General features: G+C 39.7%; 1 protein-coding gene across 4 annotated transcripts; it reads right to left on the bottom strand.

Annotated features, from left to right (window-relative positions):
- Nucleotides 1-5,540: 5,540 nt before the first annotated feature.
- rab11fip2 (RAB11 family interacting protein 2 (class I)) lies at nt 5,541-23,213 on the bottom strand. Of its 4 annotated transcripts, none has more exons than XR_014602030.1 (7): nt 23,052-23,213; nt 21,566-22,174; nt 17,564-17,973; nt 16,559-16,898; nt 15,359-15,422; nt 7,416-11,736; nt 5,541-6,227 (listed from the first exon to the last, which is right to left on the bottom strand). XR_014602030.1 is itself a non-coding variant. In XM_084075482.1 (7 exons), the coding sequence occupies exons 3-7, from the start codon at nt 21,916-21,918 to the stop codon at nt 11,512-11,514; spliced, it is 1,392 nt and encodes a 463-aa protein (XP_083931608.1). In that variant the 5' UTR covers nt 21,919-21,954; nt 22,073-22,174; nt 23,052-23,213; the 3' UTR covers nt 5,541-11,511. The 4 variants fall into 4 exon arrangements, 3 of the variants coding, with proteins under 3 accessions (XP_083931608.1, XP_083931607.1, XP_083931609.1); XM_084075482.1 differs by having other exon boundaries at nt 5,541-11,736; nt 21,566-21,954; nt 22,073-22,174; XM_084075481.1 differs by having other exon boundaries at nt 5,541-11,736.
- Between the last annotated feature and the right edge of the window lie 254 nt (nt 23,214-23,467).

The following is a 23,467-nucleotide window of genomic DNA, read 5'->3' as shown; positions in this document are numbered from 1 at the left end:
TTGAATCCCTGGACCAGCTGTGAGAATATTGCCGGGTAAAGTGAATAAGTAGCGCTCTCTCCTCTCTCTCAACAGCTGTCAAAGTGCCCTTGAGCAAGGCAATTAATGTACAATTACCTGTTGTACTTGGATGGCTCCCAATGTGTAAATGTGTGGACAATAATGTAAAGCATGAATTTGCTGAGAACTTGAAACAGCTTCTTTTTTAAATAGCCAGACTCATTTAATTTGATGCGATTGTGAAATGATAGAAGATGAGAATTACCATCTTTGATCAAAGCAAACCCCAGAGCGCTAGACAGCCATCATCTTTAAGCGTAGTAGTGTTGGTGTTTCTAGAATGTACAGTCCATTACTTTTTTCAGTATGATTGCTGTTGCACATTCTGGACACCAATAACTTCTTTAAACTACAGGAGGTGATAGGGAGAAAATTAAACATTATTTTCTGAAATGCGTGGAATGTTAACTTGGCCAACAACAACAGGTGTGACTTGAATCTTACTTCAGTCAAGTAACAACAAGTTCACAGTGTCTATTAGAACGCTGTGAAGTGATGTCATATCCTGCTGGCTGTCGACGGTGTGCCCGCCACAGTACGCTGCCCGTAGTTGTCGTCTGAGAGCTGACTGGACAGCAGGGCATAACAAGGAGCTCTGTATGAGAGACAGTGAGGCCAGACACCCAAAAGACATTGGCAGAACACTTGGCTGAGCACGGCCCAAATATACAACGTTCTCCCCTCAAACCTCAGCTTGTTTAGCCACTGGCACCCAGCGTCTGTCAGTCAGGTGTCTGCCAGCTGAGGTGAAGTGTGCCCACAGAGCACACACTGCAGCATCACTATACCAGCACCCATGCCCTCACCTTGTCTACCTTGGCACTTTTGGAGTTTGATGGGAAAAAATGGCATATTGTAAATGACAAGTCAAGTGCCAGACAGCATATTTATACATCTTAATAAGCAATAATTAGGCCCAGTACCTGCCAAATATCTGATGCCAGTGGTTTCTGTGTGGTGTTGACTGGACTGCTTGTCTGCTGTTTATCCACTAGCTACATGCAAAAAAAAACGAAAGAAAAAAAAACTAAACAAAAAACTGAAAGGATCCTCTGTTTCAATGAATACATAGATTTGACAACAAACAAGTAATGATGAACCGTAAACTGCAGATACTGTAACACTTGAGGATGAAATCATCAATGGTTAGAATGGGCTCATGTCATCCATAAACAATAACTAAGCTTGAATATATCTGAGGGGGGGGGAAAACCCAGCATGTTTTAACATGTCTTGTATTTACACAGGATTATGAATGAGCTGGAGATGATTATTAGCTGTTCTCACAGTTTGACATCTCCCGGATCACTCATTTCAGAGGACCTGTTAGGACATGGCGGAGAGCCACGCAGTGACTCTCAACACTTCTTGCCTGAGATCCCTGTGATTTGGGGCCGTGTTTGGATGCAAGCATGTTTAGATTTGCCAACGGCGATAAGCTTGAGCCCTGCAGTGAGAGACATTTCTTTATGATGGTAATGGAAACAAGTTGCATGGATTCTTTTTTTTTTTTTTTTACCGTGAAATAGGCTACAGACGTCCCTATGACATCTGGATTTATGGCCTGGTAATTCCCCACTGGAGTAATTTGGCGGGTACATCTGCAGCTTAGCAGCATTCCAGCAGTGCTCCCCTGTGCTGTGAAGTCAGGAGATGACTGATTGATTGATTGTATTACTCTTCTTTTAGCATGGTTTTACTGAGCTATTGCCGTAAACTTCTAATGTGATCTATCTAAAGCAGGCTACGGCTAGGCCTCATGTAAGCGGTAAACAACCTGGGGAAAAGAAACAAGAAAAAACAACAGCCACTCAAAACTGATTTATTCTGTGTGAACACATTTAACCACTTTCAACTTGCCGCCCCTATTTTTTTATGAAAATGAAACACAAATAATAGTCTGAGAAAAATAGCAGATATACAAGCTTATGGAGAAGATATTTTCATGCAACACCATCATACGAAAAAGTATAAAATTAAGCGTAAGTTGTTAACCACGTACAAAAGAGCCCCAAAAAGAAAGAAGAAACATAATAAAATGCATGATCATGGTCAAATAAATACACAAAGAAACAATTCATTCTTGTTATTACAGTATCCAAATAGAACATCCTAGCACTTGTGCAGCCTTCCGTTTGCCTGATCACAGTCATACTGTATGGGGTTTTCACTGTTTTCACACTACAGTAATCCCTCCGAAAGCACTTTGTGCCGCCAATTACAGGCACAAGAAAAAAAAAAGACAAAATGCAAACCTATGGTCTGCTGACAGCTCGCGTTTCCGAGGTTTTAGGTGATAAGTCCTCGGCACGTGCTAGTCAGACAGTGATAATGAGACGGAGGCACTCGCCAGCTTGCTGGAGGAGCGCTCCTTTCTGTCACTTCCAGAATGAAGGTGTGTGCTCGTACGTGCTCAACCTGTTCCCCCACACAGCTGACACGGTGCTAGAAGTCGTCTGGACACGAAGCCTTTCTGTTGCTGTCGTCAGGGACGGTGGATCCACCTGCCATTCAGTGACTTTTGGCACTTTTCCCGCACTACAGTATGTGTCAAAGACCCTGTTGTAATCTGACCTGGTTTACTGGCCACTATCTGCTGTGGACAGAATGACACGCAGTACACAGTCAATTCTGAGTGTTACTTTAACCTTCTCAGGGTTTTGTATTGGTGAACTTTACTCCTCTGGCAAAAGACAACAATTGTTGGGCGGTGTGTGGATACTGGACAGTTTGTGCTGTTTGTAGGTGAAGTTCTATGGTGGGAAAAGTACAGACAGAGGGATCAAATGGCTACGTCGACTAATGGCTTTTACTTCTTGGCTGAAATAAGTGCTGTTATGACTTACGATGATCAAAGAATGAAAAGGCTTTTACAACGCTTATTACTGTTCCTTAACTTAAGGGCCCAAAGTCAAAGTTAAACAAGACTTGTGTTTACAGTATACTGTATTACATTTTGTTGACTAAGCAATTATAACACTGTTTATCCTTACTTTGTAGGCTCTGCTTTTGGCAGATTCTCCCTTTCTGCTGTGTGTCATCTGGCTTTTGTTCATCCGATACCAGACGCGTGGCACCTATCAAAGGTAGACAATGGACACACTAGTGCACAAGACAATGGACCCACAATGCACAAATGCTGGAGTCCTCAGCACGTTTGACACCTGATTTATCTTCAGACTATAGCTAACCATCCAACAGAGTAGACAACAAGGGGGAAGTGGGTGGGGCCCAATGCTCAAGGGAGTTAAGGGGTTAACCTTGACATCTGGCCCCCGATCATCCAACAAGTTCAGGGCAGCTGCCCAAATAGGTCTGGTTTTTCCCTGAAACACACCTCATCCATCTGCTAAATTTCTCCTCATATGAGTCTGTCCATGATTGCCACAGGCACTTCCATTCAGAGGCGCGTGTGGGGTGACACTGATCCCGGCTACGATGCCCATCCATTTTTAAAGGGGTGTACAGGTGACCTGTGTGTGGCCCTCTGTGGCACGCGTGTCCTCTCTTACAGGCTGACTCTCTCCTCTATTGGCTCACCTGTCATCCCTCTGTGCCGTTCCCGACAGCCATACTTAACACGTTTGTTTGGATTTTTTCCCCTTCCTTTTTCCTCAAATTACAGCAATATGATATAATGAACAATGAACTAATGGGCTTTAATCTAGGAGGTGTTGGGGTGACGCGTGCCGTGGCCATACAATAGCCGGCGTCTGTGAAATTCAATCTGTTGATGAATGTGTAAAAATGAGAGGGTAGTCCAATTAGCTTATGAATGCAACAGGTGACAGCTACATAAAGGCCAATTACACACGTATTTATGTTCTGTGTCTTGCAGGATAGAATAGAACTTCACACCTGAGGATAAAATTTTAATCACAAACCAGGCTATCAATGAAGCTACGAAATATTAGTGTTGAATAGTAAACAAATACACTATTATCTCTTCCCTTCAATGACGGTGAATAATTGTCGAGGAAGATTTCTATGCACAACAATAAAGGGCCTGTAAATGACTAATTACCAAGTAATAACTCAACCCATACAGTATAACCAATGTTAAGTTGTGAATGATTGTGTCTGTTCACAATTCAATAGCCAACATGCAAAGTAAACCATATTTTATGCTTTGTGCTTCAGAACAATTTGCCATATTTTGCCATCGTTCAGATTGTGATTAAGTTGTTGAATGTGGCATGATTCATTATATGTAGCACATAAATAGTTCAAATCAACCATACGTTAACACAGGTGATATCTGATGTGTCTTTAACCACTTTAAACCTGGTGTCCCTATTTTGGGGATGTCATTATAGTGAAAATGTTTTTTAGTTACAAAAATATATTTTCTCTGCACGACACTGTCATACGTGGTATATAATAGGCCTTTTAGGCCTATTTGCTGCAAGTGGTGAAATACGTTTTTTGTACGGTTTATATTCTGATAGCAATCATTGTTTTTTCAGTAACAGGGGTCTCCCTGGTGGGTTACAGATTTCATCCAATCAGGAGAGAGAACCCATTTATCAGCTACAATTTTATAGTGTTCCAATTCCAAATTTGCCCGCTCATTTGTTTGTTTCATTACTTCCTATTGCACTTGTTTATCCTGTGTCCTGTAAGAGTTCCCTCTCCTGATTGGATAAAATTGGTCTCCTTACCTGAACTTTATTTTCAGTTTTCTAAAGAGCTCGAGCGATGGGGAACCCTGTTACTGAACAAAAACTCTATAGCATTGTTTACTGGTGGATTAATGGTAATATAGAGCTATTTAACACAAATGGTTAGCAAGTATGCACGTGTTATCTCAGAACACTGGTTTACCAGTTTTGAAACAACCATCCAGTCCTTAACTGCAGTTACAGTGCAAGCAGCCTATGTGTTCTGAGATGCCCCTCTTCAGGAAGTTAGATTGACGTGGCAGAGGAGAGGTCATGTTTTAACCTGCTATGTGGAGAGGTGTCAGAGAATGAAACCCACCCACAAAGGCACCAGCCAGTAAACAACAGTGTTTCTTGTCCCCAACGGTTTCACACATACTCCTTGCACACATAAGCAAATTAGAGGGGAGTTTTAACAAGCAATGTTGCTCCTCGGTTGTCAAATGATGCCACTTGTCTTGCATCCAGAGAAGGAATGGGAATTTCTCAAGAACAGGAGGAGCTGCTCAGCGCTGTAAGCGAACAAAAGCTGGACACAAATCAACACAATTAGCAACCCTAATCATGGTTTAACTGCTGCTTAGATCAGTCTGCAGAAACAAGGGTTACTTTAGCTTGTACAAAAGAATGAGACAGCGCTTAGTATTCAATTTAGTGGCAGATGGCATCAGATGTATGCTCCTGTGAAAAAAATGACCAATGTAAGGATGTGTGGTAAAATTATCATGAGTTAGCGTTATCTTTTTGCCTCCAACAGGGGCCAATGTACAGTTTATGTACACAATGGTGCTGAACAAATGAAAACAAGACACAGTAGGATTAAACAGTTTAAATAGTGAGTTTATTGAAAAGAACAATACAATCTTGCTTGTGCCTTTCAAATGGCATGTAGTGGATCATTGGCATTTTATAATGAATCAAAGACTGTACTGCTCCGAATGGAGAACAATATTAATTGTTGAGTGTGGAGAAAAAAGCTATGATATACACCACTAAATGCAAATGAATGAATGTTTACGATTCCACTTTACACATAGTAGTCAACACTGACCAACCTTAATCTGTTTCCACAATCATACAATGGTATATAGATCACACATAATTTCCAGAAATCCAGCCATATGACAACAAAACCATTCATTCTTCTCTCTTCATATCAGATTTTAAAACATCTACTGTAGCCCAGTGTGGAAAACAAATTAGCCATTTGCTTCCTTTTATTCAGAAGGTACACTTGTTACTTATGAGACAAAACAAAAATGTATCCTGTACAATTCTGAGTTTGAATACATTATCATCAATTGGTTCGACATAATGCAGATTTAGACAATCATTTGGATCCCCATCCCCACATCAAGAAAATGCACTGTAATTTTATTTAAAAAATTGCATATTACCGTTTTACAAGAAATGAGTCACATGCAGAAATTATGTATAGGGGAATCCACTTTCACCGTAAACATTTACTTACAGTGTAGAACAATCTTTCTTGTTATTGTACAAAGCCTGTAATTTGGAGAAATAAAACAAAACATGGGTGTTTAGTACAATTAGCAGAGAGAACAAAGTGCAACTATATGTCAAGGCCTTTCATGGGTGGTGTGTAACATGCCATGTTAGGTTTATAACATATCAAACGCAAAACTCATCTAGTTTTGCTTTTCCTTACTGTGTTGAGATATTTTCTTAGACTGTTGTCATTTTCTCAAAAACTCAGTGTCACATTATAATGGCCGGTCAACAAGCTTACAAAACATTGCAATGCGACGCGTTATGAGGGTGTAGATCATACAATAGAGTTTAAATACGTAAATGACTGCTAGAGGATTATGAGATCCTACTTCAGCAATATAGCCTGTCAAAAGATTGAATGCTTGGATTAACCCTAACCGACAAAAAATAAAAAAATCATGGTCAGACGTGCTAATCTGTAAATATTAAATTTAAAAAATCTATGACTGGAGTCATAGATATATTTGATCAGAATGGCACATTTCTCTTCCACTCTACACACTCAAGACTCAACTCTTACAAAAGCCTTACAGGGATGTATTTTCTGCTTTTATTTATTTCTCAGTAAAATAGTTGGGTAACAGGGAAAATATAAACAACCTATAACCACTACATGAAGAAAAAGTCCAAGTAACAGATATTAACAGCAGAATACTACCATTATCGGTTGAAAATGTTGTTATTTCAGATACACTGTCTTCTAAACTTATGCTATTTCTTTCCTTTCCATTTAACATCTAAAAAGTAAAAACAAAAACTACTATATATTTGAATATCATTTTGTTGCCCAGCAAAACCAAATGTCAAGGGTGGTGAAGGGACTTTCCAAACCCACTGTATGTAGGCCTGCATTAGAGATTTTAAGAGCTTGGCATATACCCATGGGCAGTTTGGCTAGATACAGGTACAGGCTTGTTAAAGTAAGTGGCAAAGTATGTAATGATGTTTTAAGGATAAAGTAAGTTTACACTTCACCAAAAGTGGAAGGCTATTTGTGAAGGTTTTCTAAATCAAATTATTGACCCCCAACCAAGACCCATCTCCATGTCATGTACTGTACATAAAATAAAATTAAAAATTAAACAAACCTTTGGCCCTGTACATACATTAAAAAGCATACATTTACATAATTAGCAAATTAATTAATAGTTTAAGTACATACAGTAAGCTACAGTAGCATACCAGGGATGGAAAGCCGATATGGTCATCATTCGTCTCCTTTTCCATGGTGTATCTTTTTTTTCTCCTTCTTTTACTTCTCCCCAAATCGCTAATTTGGAAAAGATGGTAGCTGGGAAAGGGAAACAAATTATGACCCTATTGACTTTCCATAACTAAGTCACCTGTATCTCTAGTGATACATATGACTGTAAAATGGTCACCCCAAATGAAATGGTTTCTTTGGATAGACCAAACACTTGAAAGGCCCACAAGGTTCAACAACCTCATTAGTGTAGACCAGTTTATATTTTTAAGAATGGTACATTTCAAAGCCAACCAAAATACATTCAGCTGTGGGAGATTTTGGCTCTGAAATATAAATAACAAGTCCAAAAGTAGATCAGGTACCTTTCATATGAAACTCAGCAGCAGAATATATAAACTGTAGAAAAGAAACTAACTGGTACACAGAATGAAACAAAAAATGTCTTTGAGAAATGAAACCTGTGACAGATATTCAACTTATACCAAAATACCAAAAGATACAGCAATTTGTACTTTGTATCGTTTATGGTTTGGCATCATACAGTGTATAGGTCAAATGTAGTGTGTGGAAGCAACGACAAGTTTCTTTCATAGATGTAAATGACACCCAAAACACCTAAAAGGTTTGATATTTACTGTACATGCAAATTCATCATGTATAAGTTTACATGAAGTACAGTATATCCTAACACAAAGCATGTTTCTTAACACTGTACATGATACTGTTTAACAGCCAACAGAAATTAAGAACAAATGTAATCCTTTAAATCGATTAGTTGATCATAGTTGAACATATGTAGGTAGCATTAACAAAAGCTGGAGGAAAAAAACACTTTCTAAAACGACCCTTAATTAGCCTTTCAACAATGATTTATACAATGATTGTGATAGTAACCTTCAGTAGTGTTCATGTTCAACATTGTCTTGGACCGTAGACAACAAAAAATAAGATCTAATGACAGCAAAGAACACATTCTTTTCACATTGCAATGATTTGCACAAAGGTGTTGCAAAACACTGAAATGAGGATGGTTAGCTTGGGATACAAGCCAAGACTGAGCAGGCTGTCAAATACTCTGTTAACCCATTAAAACCGGGAACGCATCTGTGTAACCACATACTTTGGCTATTCAAAAATCGTGAAATTTGTGCATATTTTTAAAACAAACATTTTTTACTCAAATCTTTGCTTCTGGGGGGTCCCTGGAACAACATATTTTGAGATGGGGGTCCGTGGCCAAATACTTATCATTTTGGGGGCCCTTGACATGAAGAAGTTTGAGAACCACCAAACTTTGGGGATTTAAAAGACATTTGTAGAATCCCCAAGAAGATTTGAGTTGTTTGCTTTAAAAAAATACATATTCGAAGATTTGCACAAATTTTCACGATTTTTCTAAAAATAGCAGATCTACAAGCTCATAGCGTGGCACTGAGTGCCGCGCTATGAGCTTGTATATGTGCAGTTTTTGAATGACAGATGCTTTCCCGGTCTTAATGGGTTAACAGTTTATGGTAGTGTTCAATAAGTTCCATTGGTTGCATAACTCAAAAATAATGTCAACTGCATAGAAGTGATATTTCATATTGACAGGACATTAAAGTTTTGTTGTCATTATGCATTACTTAAAAAAAAAAAAAAAAAAAAAAAAAAAAAAGGTACAATCCGGGATTTATTGTAATTTATAAAAGGTTATTTTAACTCATCTGTAAGGTAGTATAACAAACACATCTGCAGTGGTTGGAGGTGGTCACTTATTTGAAGCAGATGGTGCATCAGATTGGAAACTAGTTGCACCATCATTATTGTAGTGCGGACATTGTTGCAATTACTTCTTTCCGATGGAAGAGGGAGACAACAAACATAAAACTTACGGATTAAAGCTTTAACATGTTTGCTAACACTTAACCAAAGACTTGCCCTTGGAAATCCATAGTTCTCACTGCTTTTTAGCTTTTTTTCTATACCAATAACCAAATTTCTATAATAACAATAAAGTTATCAAAAATTGCATGCAGGCAATTATTTCGTAATGTATGAAGCAGAACACATTTTCACATATTTTCTGTAGATTTTACATGACACTTAGAAATATTTTAAACTACAGGTGATTTTCTAATAAAAATAAGTGATCTCACTAAGGATAACGAGGGCAGCATTATGGTGGTGTACTGCTAATGACTCATAGGCATTCAGTATACGATGATGTTCTACCAAATGGAAATATCACTTCAAGGCACAGTTGAAAATAACATATTCATTAAATTGCAGCAAGAATTGCAACAAAGAATGTGACAAAGTTGTTTCCATATCAGTCCTTCATAGAGTAATTGATTTTGTAGGCAATCTATATAAATTCAGTGTTGCAATAATACCAACCTTTAAATTAATACAGAAAACACAATTTCCTTAGCAACGCAGGGGCAAGGGGGCCAGGGGTCACTGTGATGCAATAATTTACTTAGCATACAATACATTAAGTCAAAATAATATTGATCCATAAATGGGCAGTGTATCATGTATAAATAGTTTGTCAAGCAGATATGTACATAATGCAGCTTGGTACCGTAATACAATCTTCAGTAAGGATAAGTTTGCAGATCTGCAATAACAAATCTCTGTAATAAACAAATCCAAACTATGTAACAAATCACATTCTAATGGAATCAGATTACAAAAATGGAAGATGCGCTCAACTTGAGAAAATTATTAAAAATGTAAACAATTTTCACCAACAGCAGAATAGCAATCAACTTGCTTAAATCATGATTATTGCACTTATTCTATGTAAAACTATGACATGAGTACTAACTATAAGACCCTTGGTCTTGGAACCATAAATGATAGTCATCACAAGAAAAAAAAAAAGAACAAAAGCTGACAATTTGTAAGTGCTAGATGTGATATTTTTTTTCTTTTTGTCAAAACTTTGTTCTGTAAAATATCACTGGGTAGAAAAACTGGACCACCATGTTATTTCAATCACATAGACCGACCATTCATTCAGTCTTCTACTGTAGCAGTACTTTTCATTGTAAAATCGTTTTCAAAATGTGTCGCATGATTACTAGGAGCCGAAGTGGATCACAAAATATTCAAATGCAAGATTAAGATTTTTTTTTGAATACTGAGCAATGATTTTTTTTTCCCACAATGGATACAAAGCATTTTGGACTGAAACTCGTTGATTAGGGTGCGATTTGGTGTGACAGGGTAGAGAACATATGCATCATAGGATCTCAAGAAAGTCTGACACCGACTAGCCAAGTGTGTACTGTAAGTTTGGGTAGCAATTTCAAGACTTGTATCCAAGAGTAAACACAGTAATTACAGCTCCATCTTATCAACCACTTGACCACTGACATCTTTCAGCAAAGAGCAGACAACTGCTACTACAGCATCTGGTAAACATGACTTTGGCTACATTCACACTTTAAGAGCTTTCTGCTTTGAATACAAGATGGTAGCCATATTTGCAATTGGTGCATGTGATTTAACAAACACATATATGCCTAATCTTAAAAAACAAAACAAAAAAAAACAGTACCGTATATGGAATTGCTTTGACTTGAGAAGCAGGTGACGTCTCCTCATTTTAGTACCTACCTACTGTAAGAATGTAATGCAACTAATAGAGACATAAAGAGCATTTTAAGATGGTACTGAACGAACGAGATACAGTACATTTTCCATGAACCTACCAACTGTGTGCAGAACTAACAAGCTAATCACCTTTCTGACTAGTGAACGTCTTCCTTTTGTTTTGAAAGGTCCCATGGTACGCACCTAATTTAATAATGATGAAGACACTGCTTGCTTAATAAAGTGGAACAACATAATCCACTCCTGGGATGAAGTCTGTGTTGACTGCACACAATATAATAAGTAACCAAAATGTACAAAATCTAGATATAAAAACTATATCATTGAATAAAAATGTTGAAGGGGGGGAAAAAACTAAAACCAAAAACGAATCATACATTTGGCATTATTCTATTATTATTTTTTTACCTCTACCGCTAAACCTTCATTTTTTTGTTTTAACACTTAGTTCCGTCTTTCTTTTGAACACTACTTTTTAGAAATTTTACCCGCCTTCCTTTTTGGCTCATAGGGTGTCCGTAGAATGCTTGGCGTCTCCTCCATAACACGCACCAGCAGGTTATCGATGTAGTCTTCTAGCTCTCTGATGTGGGCGTCTTTCCTTTTCACCACCTCCTTCTGCTTGATGAGCTCCTGCACAACCTCCTCGAAGGATAAGCTGCTATATGCAGCAATGCTTTCCTGGGGTGTCTCCTAAAACAAAAATATCAAATAGTGTCATTTTAAAAAAATAAACCGTTTTGAGCACTACGTCTCATTAATGTCAGCAATAGATAAATACGGTAGGTGAAGAGGAAAGGTTCTGTTTAAGATCTTCACAACACAACTAAAATGGACTAATTAGATGTGTTGCCATAATGTGACATAATCTGTCATGTGTTTATCTTATGTTCCCTGTTGCTAATCAAGGCTGATTGAGAGCTTGTGATAAGAGGGCTAGGGTTACCGTCACAAAAAATTATGACAGATGTTATGATTTGTTGTCAAATAATAAATCACGTCAGATAACTACTCTAATGACTTCAACGCTATGAAAAGTTTAAACGTTTTTAAAAGATTGTTCTCCCGTTTCTTTTTTGACATTATCTTAATATGGCATCCAGGGACCATGGGGTTCCAGGGTGTCTGCGGCTAAAAGATTGATAGAACCAAATGGACCCTTATGCGTCTTTAACTCCAAGAGTGTACAAATGGAACCAAATGAACCCCCATAAGGGTCCATTTGGTTCCATCTGAAAAATGTATCAATTGGAGATTCGTGGCCTACTTCATTTCCAACTGGCTATGCTTACAGTGAAAAAAAAACACCACTCATCTGCCAGTAGACTTGGGGGAGGTGCTGGAGCCAAAAGGAAACCAAATGAACAGTTTATTTATTTTTATATGTCTCAGCGTACACTTGTGTCCTTTGTTTTTGCAGTACACTTACAGTAATTGTAGGACTACTACTCCCTGAGTTTTGTCAATGGAATGTTTGGCACAGGTGTGACACATTCCTCAATCAAGTTATGACACCCTGAACCTTTATATACTGTCATCTTCACTGATTACTTTATGAAGGTCACTATCACAGAAAGCTTGCAATATATATGCAAAATTAAAAGATCTGATTTTGCACAGTTTTGCAGTATTTGAACAATTAAAGGGAGCCTCTGCACAGAGGCTCCCTTTAATTGTTCAAACTGGCTATGCTTGAAATTAAAAAAAGGTCAAAAATCACTGTCACAAAATCACAAGGTATAATCTATTCCAACAAAGGGAGTTGGTCAGGTAGTAGACAGGGGTTGCCTGTATACAGTATTAGCACTTTTGATTACAACAGCGCTGGAACATATGTTTTTGTTCCCTAGGGAAATGCAATGTCAATCTTAAGTTTGGTTTTGGGGACACTGCTGCAGGGCCAGGGTGTTATGGTACAGTATGTGCAGGGGCACAAGAAGAGCTGTAACGGTTTTTAATGAGGGACCATACTATCACTTCAGTACTGTGCATCCTCCCCTAACAGATAGAGAGCACCCTGTTTAAAATACCAAGCTTATCGCTTCCACTCCCAGGCTAGTGATGTGTAAAGACTGGAGAAAAACAAAGAGTGGAACTAACAAACAGGTATCTTATCAGCTCTGTTAAGGACACATTTCACCAAAAGCCACAGTTGATTTATTATGTACATAATCTCACCTATATCCCTTGAACCCTAAACTGCTTTGCACCGCTTTGCAGTGAGAGTTAATACAGTAGTTTATATTTCCCTCAAAGTGGTGTCTCCAGGAAGACATTTAGTCCACACAAACTGTAAAAACACTGAGTGTTTAAATGAGATTGTACACTTTGAAACTTAAATTAACATTTAGATATACTGTAGATAGATTTTACTGCACATGTAAAACACATGGACTAACTATTTAGTGAAGAGTTAAATTAACAGTCAGGATTTTCCTGTGTAGGCTCATAATTAATCTATGTGAATGTGGCTTTTTAGGAATTCAATTCAAACTAAGCATTACAGCATCTACCACTAAAGATCCCACTATAAAATGAGGAAAACTGGCACATGGTTGCTGTCGGGTAGAAACCTTGGATATCCATTCTCCATATTTCAACTTTTTATGTTTTGTCACTTAATGCCCTACTTCTTTATACAGAGGACCCAGTAAGGCTGGGATATCTAGATGAAATAATCAACGTAGCCTATTTGAGGAGGAATAAAGGGTGATTTATACATACATGCGTGCCAAAAATAGCTGATCTACAAGCTCGATTCATGAGCCTGTAGATCGGCCATTTTCGCTTCACGATACTGGCGAGCAACCAAGCATAAATCATCCTTGAGTGCTGACAGCCATAAGGAAGTGGATGTTGGTTTCACACAAACGTGTGAGCGTGTGCACACACACACACACACACACACACACACACACACACACACACACACACACACACACAAAATAACATCGTAATCAAGACCTGTAGTGGCTGGTGACAGGCCTGGAAATGACCATGAACTGGCAAAGTAATGATGAGCATTTTTGTGCGATCAGTAGTGAGGAGAAGATAAGGCACACACTTGGCATTCTCCAGTTGTCTCATTACCGTTTCTAATGAGCTCAGCTTTGAGAATCTAAAAGCTTGGTCCTTTGAAATCTCTCACTGTCCTCCCCTCCCCCTGTGTGGTTAATTAGGGCCTGGAAGCAGAGGAAATGGGAACTGCCATTTCTGCTGGGCGCTGTTGCAGACGCTGGGGCCACGTGTGGCTACCGACAGCCCTCAACACCCACAGAGCAAGGTGAGGAAAGCCATTATCAGCAGTCTCCTTCTCATTTAGACATCACTTAAGCAACTGTTCAAACTCCTACCATGCAAATACCAATTTTGCATTGTAATAGTCTGCAATATCTTGACGCTCTTGAAAATGCAATTTAGTTATTTAATAACTTTATCTGTATTGCACCTTCCATATATAAAATGCAGCCCTAAGTGCTTCACATATAAATGGCAAAAGAATGTTAAAATAGTATGTTAACTGAAAATCATTGGAAGCCTGCACAAGAGTTTCATCCACTCCTTTTCAACTGTTGTAAATTTATGTGACAATAATTAAAAAGGAATAATTCAATATGAAGTTCAAAATATGTCAGCAGTTGAATGCCGCTCATCAATAGAAAATAAAATCAAAAACTCCAATTACTGAATCACTGTCACATACATCTGTTATGTTTGATCTTTGGTACCAAAATTTCACACTGCCTCAAATTATGATCAGATTGGAGATGATCATGATGGTGGCCGATGTTTTCAGCTGCTAATTAGTTGAATGGCACCTCTGAAATTTTCAAAGGCCCCTCAGAGATCAACATCACTAGCTGTAATGTCAAATGAGGCTTCTCAATTAAAACTATTTTCAGTCCTAATTAAAGCGTCATTGGTAAAAATTACATTGTATAACAATATCATACAAGAAAAGCATATTTTGTTTATAGAATAAGAGCTGTAGTGACCAATATTCACTGAGGGGTCAACTTTAGTCAGATGGGTGCACAATAAAATCAATGTCCAGGGCCCTTATATATTTGGATTTTTCGATCCATTTATTATTCACACCTTTGGTTGGTATCTGGCATAGTTCATATAGATGTTTCTTTCCATTCAAATCCAAAAGAAACAATAAAAAGAAACAACCAATCACCCATTAGCCAGGTATATACCAGGTATATACCATTCCACCCTGTAGTGGATAAGAGAACCACACCTACGCACCGTGATTTACATGCAAATAATATTTTGGCCCCAACAGGAGCCATGCATCTTTTTTTTTTACCTTTTTCTTGCCGTAGTCCTCTCTGGTTTTACGGCCTTGTTTACCTGAGGGCGGCTTTTTATCACTGCAAAAATAATTAAATGTACAATAAGTTATTGTCATATATAATAGACTTTTTGCTATCTTTGTGAGTGTGTATGTGAGCATCATTAATTTACTTGTAACAGGATCTAATACATGTGAGCACATACATTATGTTGATGAAACCCAACTTGAATGTTAGAGGAAAGGGAGTTTGGCAGAGTCACCATATACATGAAGGCAACAGATAAGCATTTTCTGTTTTCTTGGTAATTCATCAAGCTTATACCACAAATATTATAGGTCAAACTGTTAAGGCTCGTATATATTCATCTGCCTCAACATAAATGACCACAAAACTGCATGACAGAGGCAATGGGCAAAGAGTGATCATACACATCGAAGTGTTATTTAGCCATTTTGCTTGTATTAGCACAAGCAAGTATATTGTATCAACAAATATTACAGCTCAAATCCCCCACCTCATCTGTGTGAACATAGATGACCACTAAGCTCCTGTCTGCCAGAGGCAGCAGTAAGAATGATAGACTAGTGCCTTCAGAAAGATAAGTGGTTAATTGGGTAGTCTATCTCTCCGGAAGATCTCATTACTGTAGCTCTGAGGGCTCCGTTATCAAGCCAGGGCTCTCTAAAGAACCACTAATGACACCTTCCATTCTGATAAACCAGAACTTAGCCACAGTGCTCACCAACTAGTGTACATCTATGTGGAATGAGGGACATGGATACGGATGGCTTAGTTGAAGTGTTCCCAACAACAAAACAGCACATTAGCCGGAAAAACAAGGCAACTTAGGTTCTAAAATATATGTGTATTGTACCAGAGCAGATGTATTTAAGACACTTAAACAAAATGAAGATATCAGGAGTAAATCAGGAGTATAGAGATGACACAAAGTCTATCGCAATAGATTTGGGTCAGAATAATACAGAATTTAAACACCTTATTTTATACTTTATCATATGGTAGCCAATCTACTGTACATGCTCACTACACGTTACTGTAGGTCACGAATCACAATACATTGTGAGCTTGTAGATCAGTTATTTTCACTATTTTTGGAAAATCTTCACCTATAAGGACATGCCCATAATGACACCAGGTTGAAAGTGGTAACTCACAGCGTCTAAACTATGTAGACATGGCTGAAGTTCTACCTGGCTTTGTAGCTGGTGCTGAAGGGGTTGGTGTCTCCTTCGCTGCTGAAGGGGTTAGGCGAACGTAGGTCTCCCGAGCTGCCCGAACGCCCTCCGTTTCCGGTCTTGCGGCCATCCTTCTTACCCGTCACGCGTTCCAGAAGGCTGACCTTCTCCTTTTTCTCCTTCCGGTCCCACAGCTGCCCTGACTCACCCTCGAACGGGTTGCGGTTGCGTGGGAGCGTGGCATACTTCTGCGGCAGGGTGTCACTGATATCAGTGAAAGGGTCTCCGTGCGCCTCGCCATCCTGGAAGGCGGGTACCTCGCTCTGGGAACGCGTGTGGCTGGCTGAATCTTTACCTATTTGAGAAAAGGCAATGTTTTTCCAATTGAACCAACTCAAAGAAAAAGCAGATTTATGCTAAATGTTTCAATACAATTTTCTTCTCGCATTTCCAAAACGTTCATGCATGTTATTTCTATCCACTTAAACCCTCTATCTCCCAAATCTCGTCGCCCAAAAATAGCTGATCTTCAAGCTCACAACACGTCACGATAAGTTGTGAGCTTGGCTATGTTTGGCAAATGTTCCTCCCAGAATAGGGATCCTAGGGTTGAAGTGGTTGAGGTCCATAATCAACGACTTCAAACACCTAGATTCACTCTGCATTTCTCCCAGTGGAAGTAATGTAATGGACACATGTGGTGCTTCATGGGAACTGTAGGTGGTGACAAAGGGAAAGGCACTTGTTTCACATGAGTACATTTTTATGTCTACACATTACTGTACTTTATGGATGTGACAAAATCCATACATTTTGGTCTTAAGAAAAGATATTCAATCCAGCAATGGAAGAACACTGCCAAAATACATATAATGCTGTCCTCTGGTGAGCAGGAGGAAGACATTGTAAGTGGAGTTCCTTTTAATAATCCCCCCAGTAGGGGGGGGATTATTATTAAGTTAACAAAAATGAATAATAAAGAAAAGGAAAAAAACGAATCGAGAATGCTTATAGCCTCACCAAGCTCTTCGATGGAGTTCATGGAGTCCAATTTGGGGCGGAAGTGGGTTCCAATTAGGTCTGACATGGAGTGAGCAGCGGACAGCTTCTGAGATCCAGCAAGGAGTGGCCTTTTGGCCTTGGCCTCAGGCTGCACTTGTGGCTCTTGGGCGTCGTGGTGGTGGTGAGGCTCCGAGTCAGAGAGCAGAGTGGAGCGAGGCAGGATGGCCGAAGAGGTGTCCGAGTAGCTGCTGTCACTCTTGCGGCCCTTCATCTTGTCCTTGAGCTTGGAGAAAGGAGAGCGGGGCTTGTCCTTCATGGAGAGGTCAAACATGCTGGCCGTCATGTTGTTCCTCATGAACTGGATGCTGACCTGGATGCGGCCACGTTCTTTCCTCTTCTTCCCTGGCCTAGACTCCAAGGAGTACCAGCTTGACAAGGGAGTAGGGGGTGGGGGGGAGCGTACGGTTACATTTGACATGTTATATTGTAAAATTATATTAAAGTACAAGATTTATGTAAATCTTAAGAATCATTTTTTTGTTGATTTGGCCCAAATAAAAACAATGTGAACAATGTGAAAGAAACAAAGACATGGCCCACAGACATACTTTTTCATGTTTTAATTTCTACATAGGTTTTTTTTCATGGAGTAGGACTCATTCTATGTTCTCCGTATGCTACACACAAATACACAGGCCTAAATCATTTGAACCTTTCTTGACACATTAAAAAAAGAAAAAGTAAGAAGTAACAATCCATCTATTATTCAAAAAGATAAACACTATTCCTTGCAAACTGAATACAGGAAATGGCCTACTGCAGAATAAGGTGCCACCATTTCAAGCTGCTTTCTGGCGCCTATTTGCTTAACCTCTGTGCTTTTTCTACTGGAAGTAATGGGATTTATGCCTTCACTGTGAGCAAAATAAAAGGTGACATTTGCACAAATCTGGCCTTTGTTCAGATCTGCAACGACAAGCGATTGGGAAATTTCTAAGCCACGTTATAGGACAAACCGGCAGTTCATACATGCTAATGAGAAGCACTCATACATTGCAAGGCCTTTTTACAGGCCTTGCAATGTATTTAGGAAATACATTCATTCAAAATACTAGTCAGTATTAACTACTTAAGCCCTATATACATTGTCGATTGATTTATAGCAAAAAATAGCTCATCTACAAGCTCACAACACGTCGCAATGTTATGAGCTTGTAGACAACTTTTCCCTTTTATATTTTTTATTTAAAAATGGCCTATAATGAAATGCCCAAAATAAGGACACCAGGGTTAATGTTTCTGCTAATGTTATCCTAAGATATTTCTAGTGATAAGTGACAGCAGTGAATGATGAGTAGGCTACAGACCTGAGCCTACAGTACAATTTTGTCAGAGCTGTGTAGCGTTCAGCCCAAGAGCCATGGCATGATGAAAGGCCTTGCGGGGTTCTGATTCCCATGCTGTGCGCCATCCTGAGCCTGATCAGCAACCAGTGCGCCACAGCGGTGGGGCCGCCGCTGCACTTCACGTGCATGTCAAGGCCAAGATAAACTCTCCCTCTGCTCGGAACCACAATACTCCCACTCTACCCGGACCGCTGGGAACCTCCTCACAATCAACAAACACAGGTGTGCGATAATTAGGGGCTGCCTACTCGGATATCGAGACGGACTTTCCTCCCCAATATGTCAGTTCAAAAACACTGCGGCCGGGCCACGGGCAACACGGGACCACTGTAGTGCATGGATATAGTATCTGGAATTTAAGCCTCATTGTCAGTGTTTCTACAGTGTGGGATTAGGCCAACAAGCTACGAGGGCATATCCATTACATTACAGTGCTGTATTGAAAATGTACAGGGCCTGGAGGTGCATCAACTCAAGCACCTAAAACAAATACAACGATCCCCACTGATTATGACATATTGTGATTCTTCCCAACTGATGGGTAAAAAAGGAAGTGTGCTAATGTCCTCGCAGGCTGACATGTGCCGTGAGCTAATTAACACCAGACCCAATTCGGCTATTCTTTTCCTGTTTTTTCCTGAGGCTCAGTGTACGGTTAAGCAACTGCATATGGGTGTGACTGACCCTGTGCTTTTAGAGCCAACACACACCCCCGTACAATAGCCAGGCTAGTATGATATAATGGACAGGTGTAGTTTCTAGTGCATTCACATCTCTAAAAATATTTTTCAAGTGGGCTAAACTTAATAAGAATGACTAACAACTAACAAGACATGTTTGGCCAGCTCCACCACATTCAGTTAGGCTAACAGTGTCTCCCCATGTCAGAGCTCAAACCAAAACCCACATCATCATAACACAGTACACTACACCTTTGACAGTTAAGCCTATTCTTGATTCAGTATTAACCAATAAAGAAACCAGCAGGACATGGCAACCAGAGACAACAAAGCTATAGGAATGCAACGCTACCAGTTGATCACTGAATGTCCTGTATGGGCTGAACAGAGGAACCATAAAGAAGGCTTACTGCTGCCCTTACTAGACCAGTTAACAAACCAGGCTACACCCATTTAATCGCAGTAGGCCCTACCACCAACATCACACATTTTTGATCAACAAATCAAACAGCAGGTGATAAGAAAATGCAACAGTGATTCAAAGAGTAAACATAAAAGACAGGCTAGCTCATAGATTAGAATGTAAAGAGAACTAAAGATAAAATGGCAGTGCGAATGCTCACTATGACAAATCACAAGCATTCTAAAAACACTTTCACCCTCTCATCCCTATTTTGGACATGCCATTATAGACAAGCATTTTCAAAAAATGTAAGAACTTTTCAAAAAGCTATAAGCTCAATGTGTCACAGTGTCTTGTGAGCTTGTAGATTGGCTATTCTTGAAATAGGGCTTAAGTGGTTGACCCACAACTCAGGTTCTAAAATATTTGTGTATTGTACCAGAGCAGTTAAAGCCACGATACAACTCTAATTTCCAATTCTGCTCAAGAATGATTGACAGTTGAGCAAATATTTTCCACTTCCTCCTAGTGTTTGTTCCTCTTTCATTAACAAATCTGTGTCACTACAGCTCTACAACACTAAACTGTGCTTTAAATCCGTAAGTCCCACAATATACCGAGCACTGACGGTCTTATGTAATTCTGTATAAAAAATATTATAAGTAAGAACATCAAATAAATATATTCCATGGACAGGTCACATCGGTGGCATTCAAATTACATTTGATTGAAAGACGCATTCCATTGAAAGACGCATTCCAGCATATTCATTTTATGAGTAGTTAATCAGCTCTTGTACAAGGCTGATTAGCTTATCATTTGTTTCATTCACCTACTCCTGCACCAAGGCTAGGTGAAGGATATTAATTAATTTATATACTGTATAGTTTTGGTAAAAACCTTTTATATGTTTATTTATTTAGAGTAGCCGATTATTTTTACCCAGTTTCTCCCCTATTTAATCGTTATGCCAATTAATTCCTCCCCACACACATGTCTGTGTTGTCACTGCTGTTGTATCCTACTGACTCACCTGCCAGTGAGGAGCCCCCACCAGTAGGACGTAGGGCCTTCGTCATACTCCTCCCGCCCAACACTCCCCGCTGACAGGTGCCGCCCCAGTCTGTAGGAGTACATGCAATGACCAATATCCCCGCCCGGCTTCCCTCCCCCCAAAACCTGTCATACTGTTTAGAATTCTTGAGCTTCTGTTGTAGGGTAACCTGACAAATGACAATGCTGAGTATATCTGCCGGTACAGTGCCATGCACACTTCTGTAGAAACTGTGCTCACAGCCTCACTATCAGGGTGAGGCTGTGGTTTTGTTTACGTGCAAACCCATGAAAGCCATGGGCCTCCTCACAAAGATCTGCCAAAGACAGTCCAACTGTATGTGGCTCCCTTGCAAGCAACAGCGATACTAGCCTAAGCCTAGTATACTGTACTGTACAATACTGGTGGGCAGAGTTGGGCGGTTACGGTATATGCATATGAGTGTAAGAACTGGACTTTGTGTGGGGGGACACTTACTCAATTTTCCTCCGCTCCTTATTATCAAAGATTTCATTGAGGTTGATGGTCCTCTGGCCCAAGAACTTATCCATCCCAACCAAGGAGCGGTGCATCACTATGAGGCAGAGTTCATATACTTCCGGGTTGCCCTCCAGAAGGAGACCAGGTAGTTCAAAGGAGGCCTCCTCTCTCCAGATGGGGTTGAGTGTCTTCTCCGCCACCGAGGTCGAGTACTTTTCTTTGCCGAGTTGGATGATGGTGTAGGCGTCATTGGTGCCATTTTTGCCCTTAGGCTGTAAACCAGTTGCTTGAAGAACAGTGGCTTGGACATGGGTCGGGAACCACTTTTGAGACTGTTCCACCAGTGACATGGTCAGTTCTGTTTGTTAACTGTTAGCCATTCAAATCTATGTCAATGTGAAACAAATATTAATTTTCAATCAAGTGCTCTGTACAAAAAACAAAACGACCTGCTGATGCATTATGCTTTGGCGTGTTTGTTACTGTGTCTTATTATGTGCATACAGTAGCAGACTTCAAAAGTGATGACAGATCTGACCGGCTGAGCTAGCTTCATCCTTTTGTATTTTCAGCACATCACAAATGTCCAAGCCACTGCTGAGTCATCTAAACGTGTCCAACAAAGAGATGAGAGCATCGTTACCATTCCCAGCAGTACAGTTATCACAACATGACTCACTGCTGCTATAGCTCAGTGGTTCTCAACCTTTTCAGACCGTGACCTCCCAAAATAATCATATCTGAACTGGGGACGCCCCAGATAAATGTTGTGAAAATAGCAGATCTACAAGCTCACAACGCTTGTAGATCGGCTATTTTCTAATGTGTTGCCCCTTTCTTAGATTATTTGACAATTTGCCCAATGTTTGACCAGTTATTATAGTATAGTTTTTTTTATTACTTTTGATGCTGTAATGGTAAAAGAGAAATTAGATATTAATAATATCTTAAAAGTTAAAGTCCCTAAATTGTCACTTCCCTGTCATCTGGGGACTCCCCCAAAATCATGTGGAGACCCCCCTGGTCATCTGGGGACTCCCCCAAAATCCTGTGGGGACCTCCCTAGTCATCTGGGGACACCCCCCCCAACAACCTGTGGGTCCCGACTCACAGGTTGATAACCACTGCTGTAGCTAATGGTTTTAGCTTGCGTTTGTAGCACACACACACACACACACACACACACACACACACACACACACACACACACACACACACACACACACACACACAGCATGCTATCTCTGCTCCTCTTTCGCCTTTATGCTGGTCGTAGCTTTGTCATAGATACAGTAACAGTGTACATAAAGTAGACATAACGATTGCATCGCTTAGAAGCATCTATGAACGCACGTTAAACACGTCCATGCAGTATTAATAATACAGGACTTCACAATGTTAGGAATGGGACTGTTAGCTAGGAGCGGCTAACGCATTAGCTGCCACCATGCAAGTGAGCTCAACACTCATTCCATCTACATACCTGGATGCCATTTCCACTGATAGTAAGTCATTCATTCCCTCAGAAGCACAAGGATTGGCTCCTCAGTGGCATTTCTGCGTTGTGATCTATAAGATCTACAAAGGCAGCTAACAGCTGCTGTTGATAGAATCCATTGCAACCCACTCTGCTCTCTCTCCCTCTCTCTCTACAATTCCAGCCCTGTTTTACTTCCTAGTCTGACATCACATCCACCAGCCTGGGTTAAAGTTCAAGCACCTCCCCCTATGCAACTAAAAGGTAAGGTAAGTGATATGTTTTGGTAGTTTTTTGTTTTTTTGTAAAAAATGTTAAAGTACTATATTCTGATAGTAATCATTGCTACAGAGCGTTTGTTCGGTCACAGGGGTAGAATATAGTACATTTTCAGGTAGGTGACAACATTTAAGCCAGTGGTT

Source organism: Gymnoscopelus microlampas, assembly GCF_963454915.1.
Source record: "Gymnoscopelus microlampas genome assembly, chromosome: 13".
In the NCBI taxonomy this organism is placed as follows: Eukaryota; Metazoa; Chordata; class Actinopteri; order Myctophiformes; family Myctophidae; genus Gymnoscopelus; species Gymnoscopelus microlampas.
Note: the sequence above shows the minus strand (reverse complement) of the source record. Positions and strands in the feature narration are given on the sequence as shown.

Coding starts and splice junctions, on each gene's coding strand:
- rab11fip2 (XM_084075481.1), bottom strand. CDS start 21,918: ATGTCACTGGTGGAACAGTCTCAAAAGTGGTTCCCGACCCATGTCCAA. Junction 16,899..17,563: donor GAACTCCATCGAAGAGCTTG/GTGAGGCTATAA, acceptor TTTCTCAAATAG/GTAAAGATTCAGCCAGCCAC. Junction 15,423..16,558: donor AGCACCAGCTACAAAGCCAG/GTAGAACTTCAG, acceptor TTATTTTTGCAG/TGATAAAAAGCCGCCCTCAG.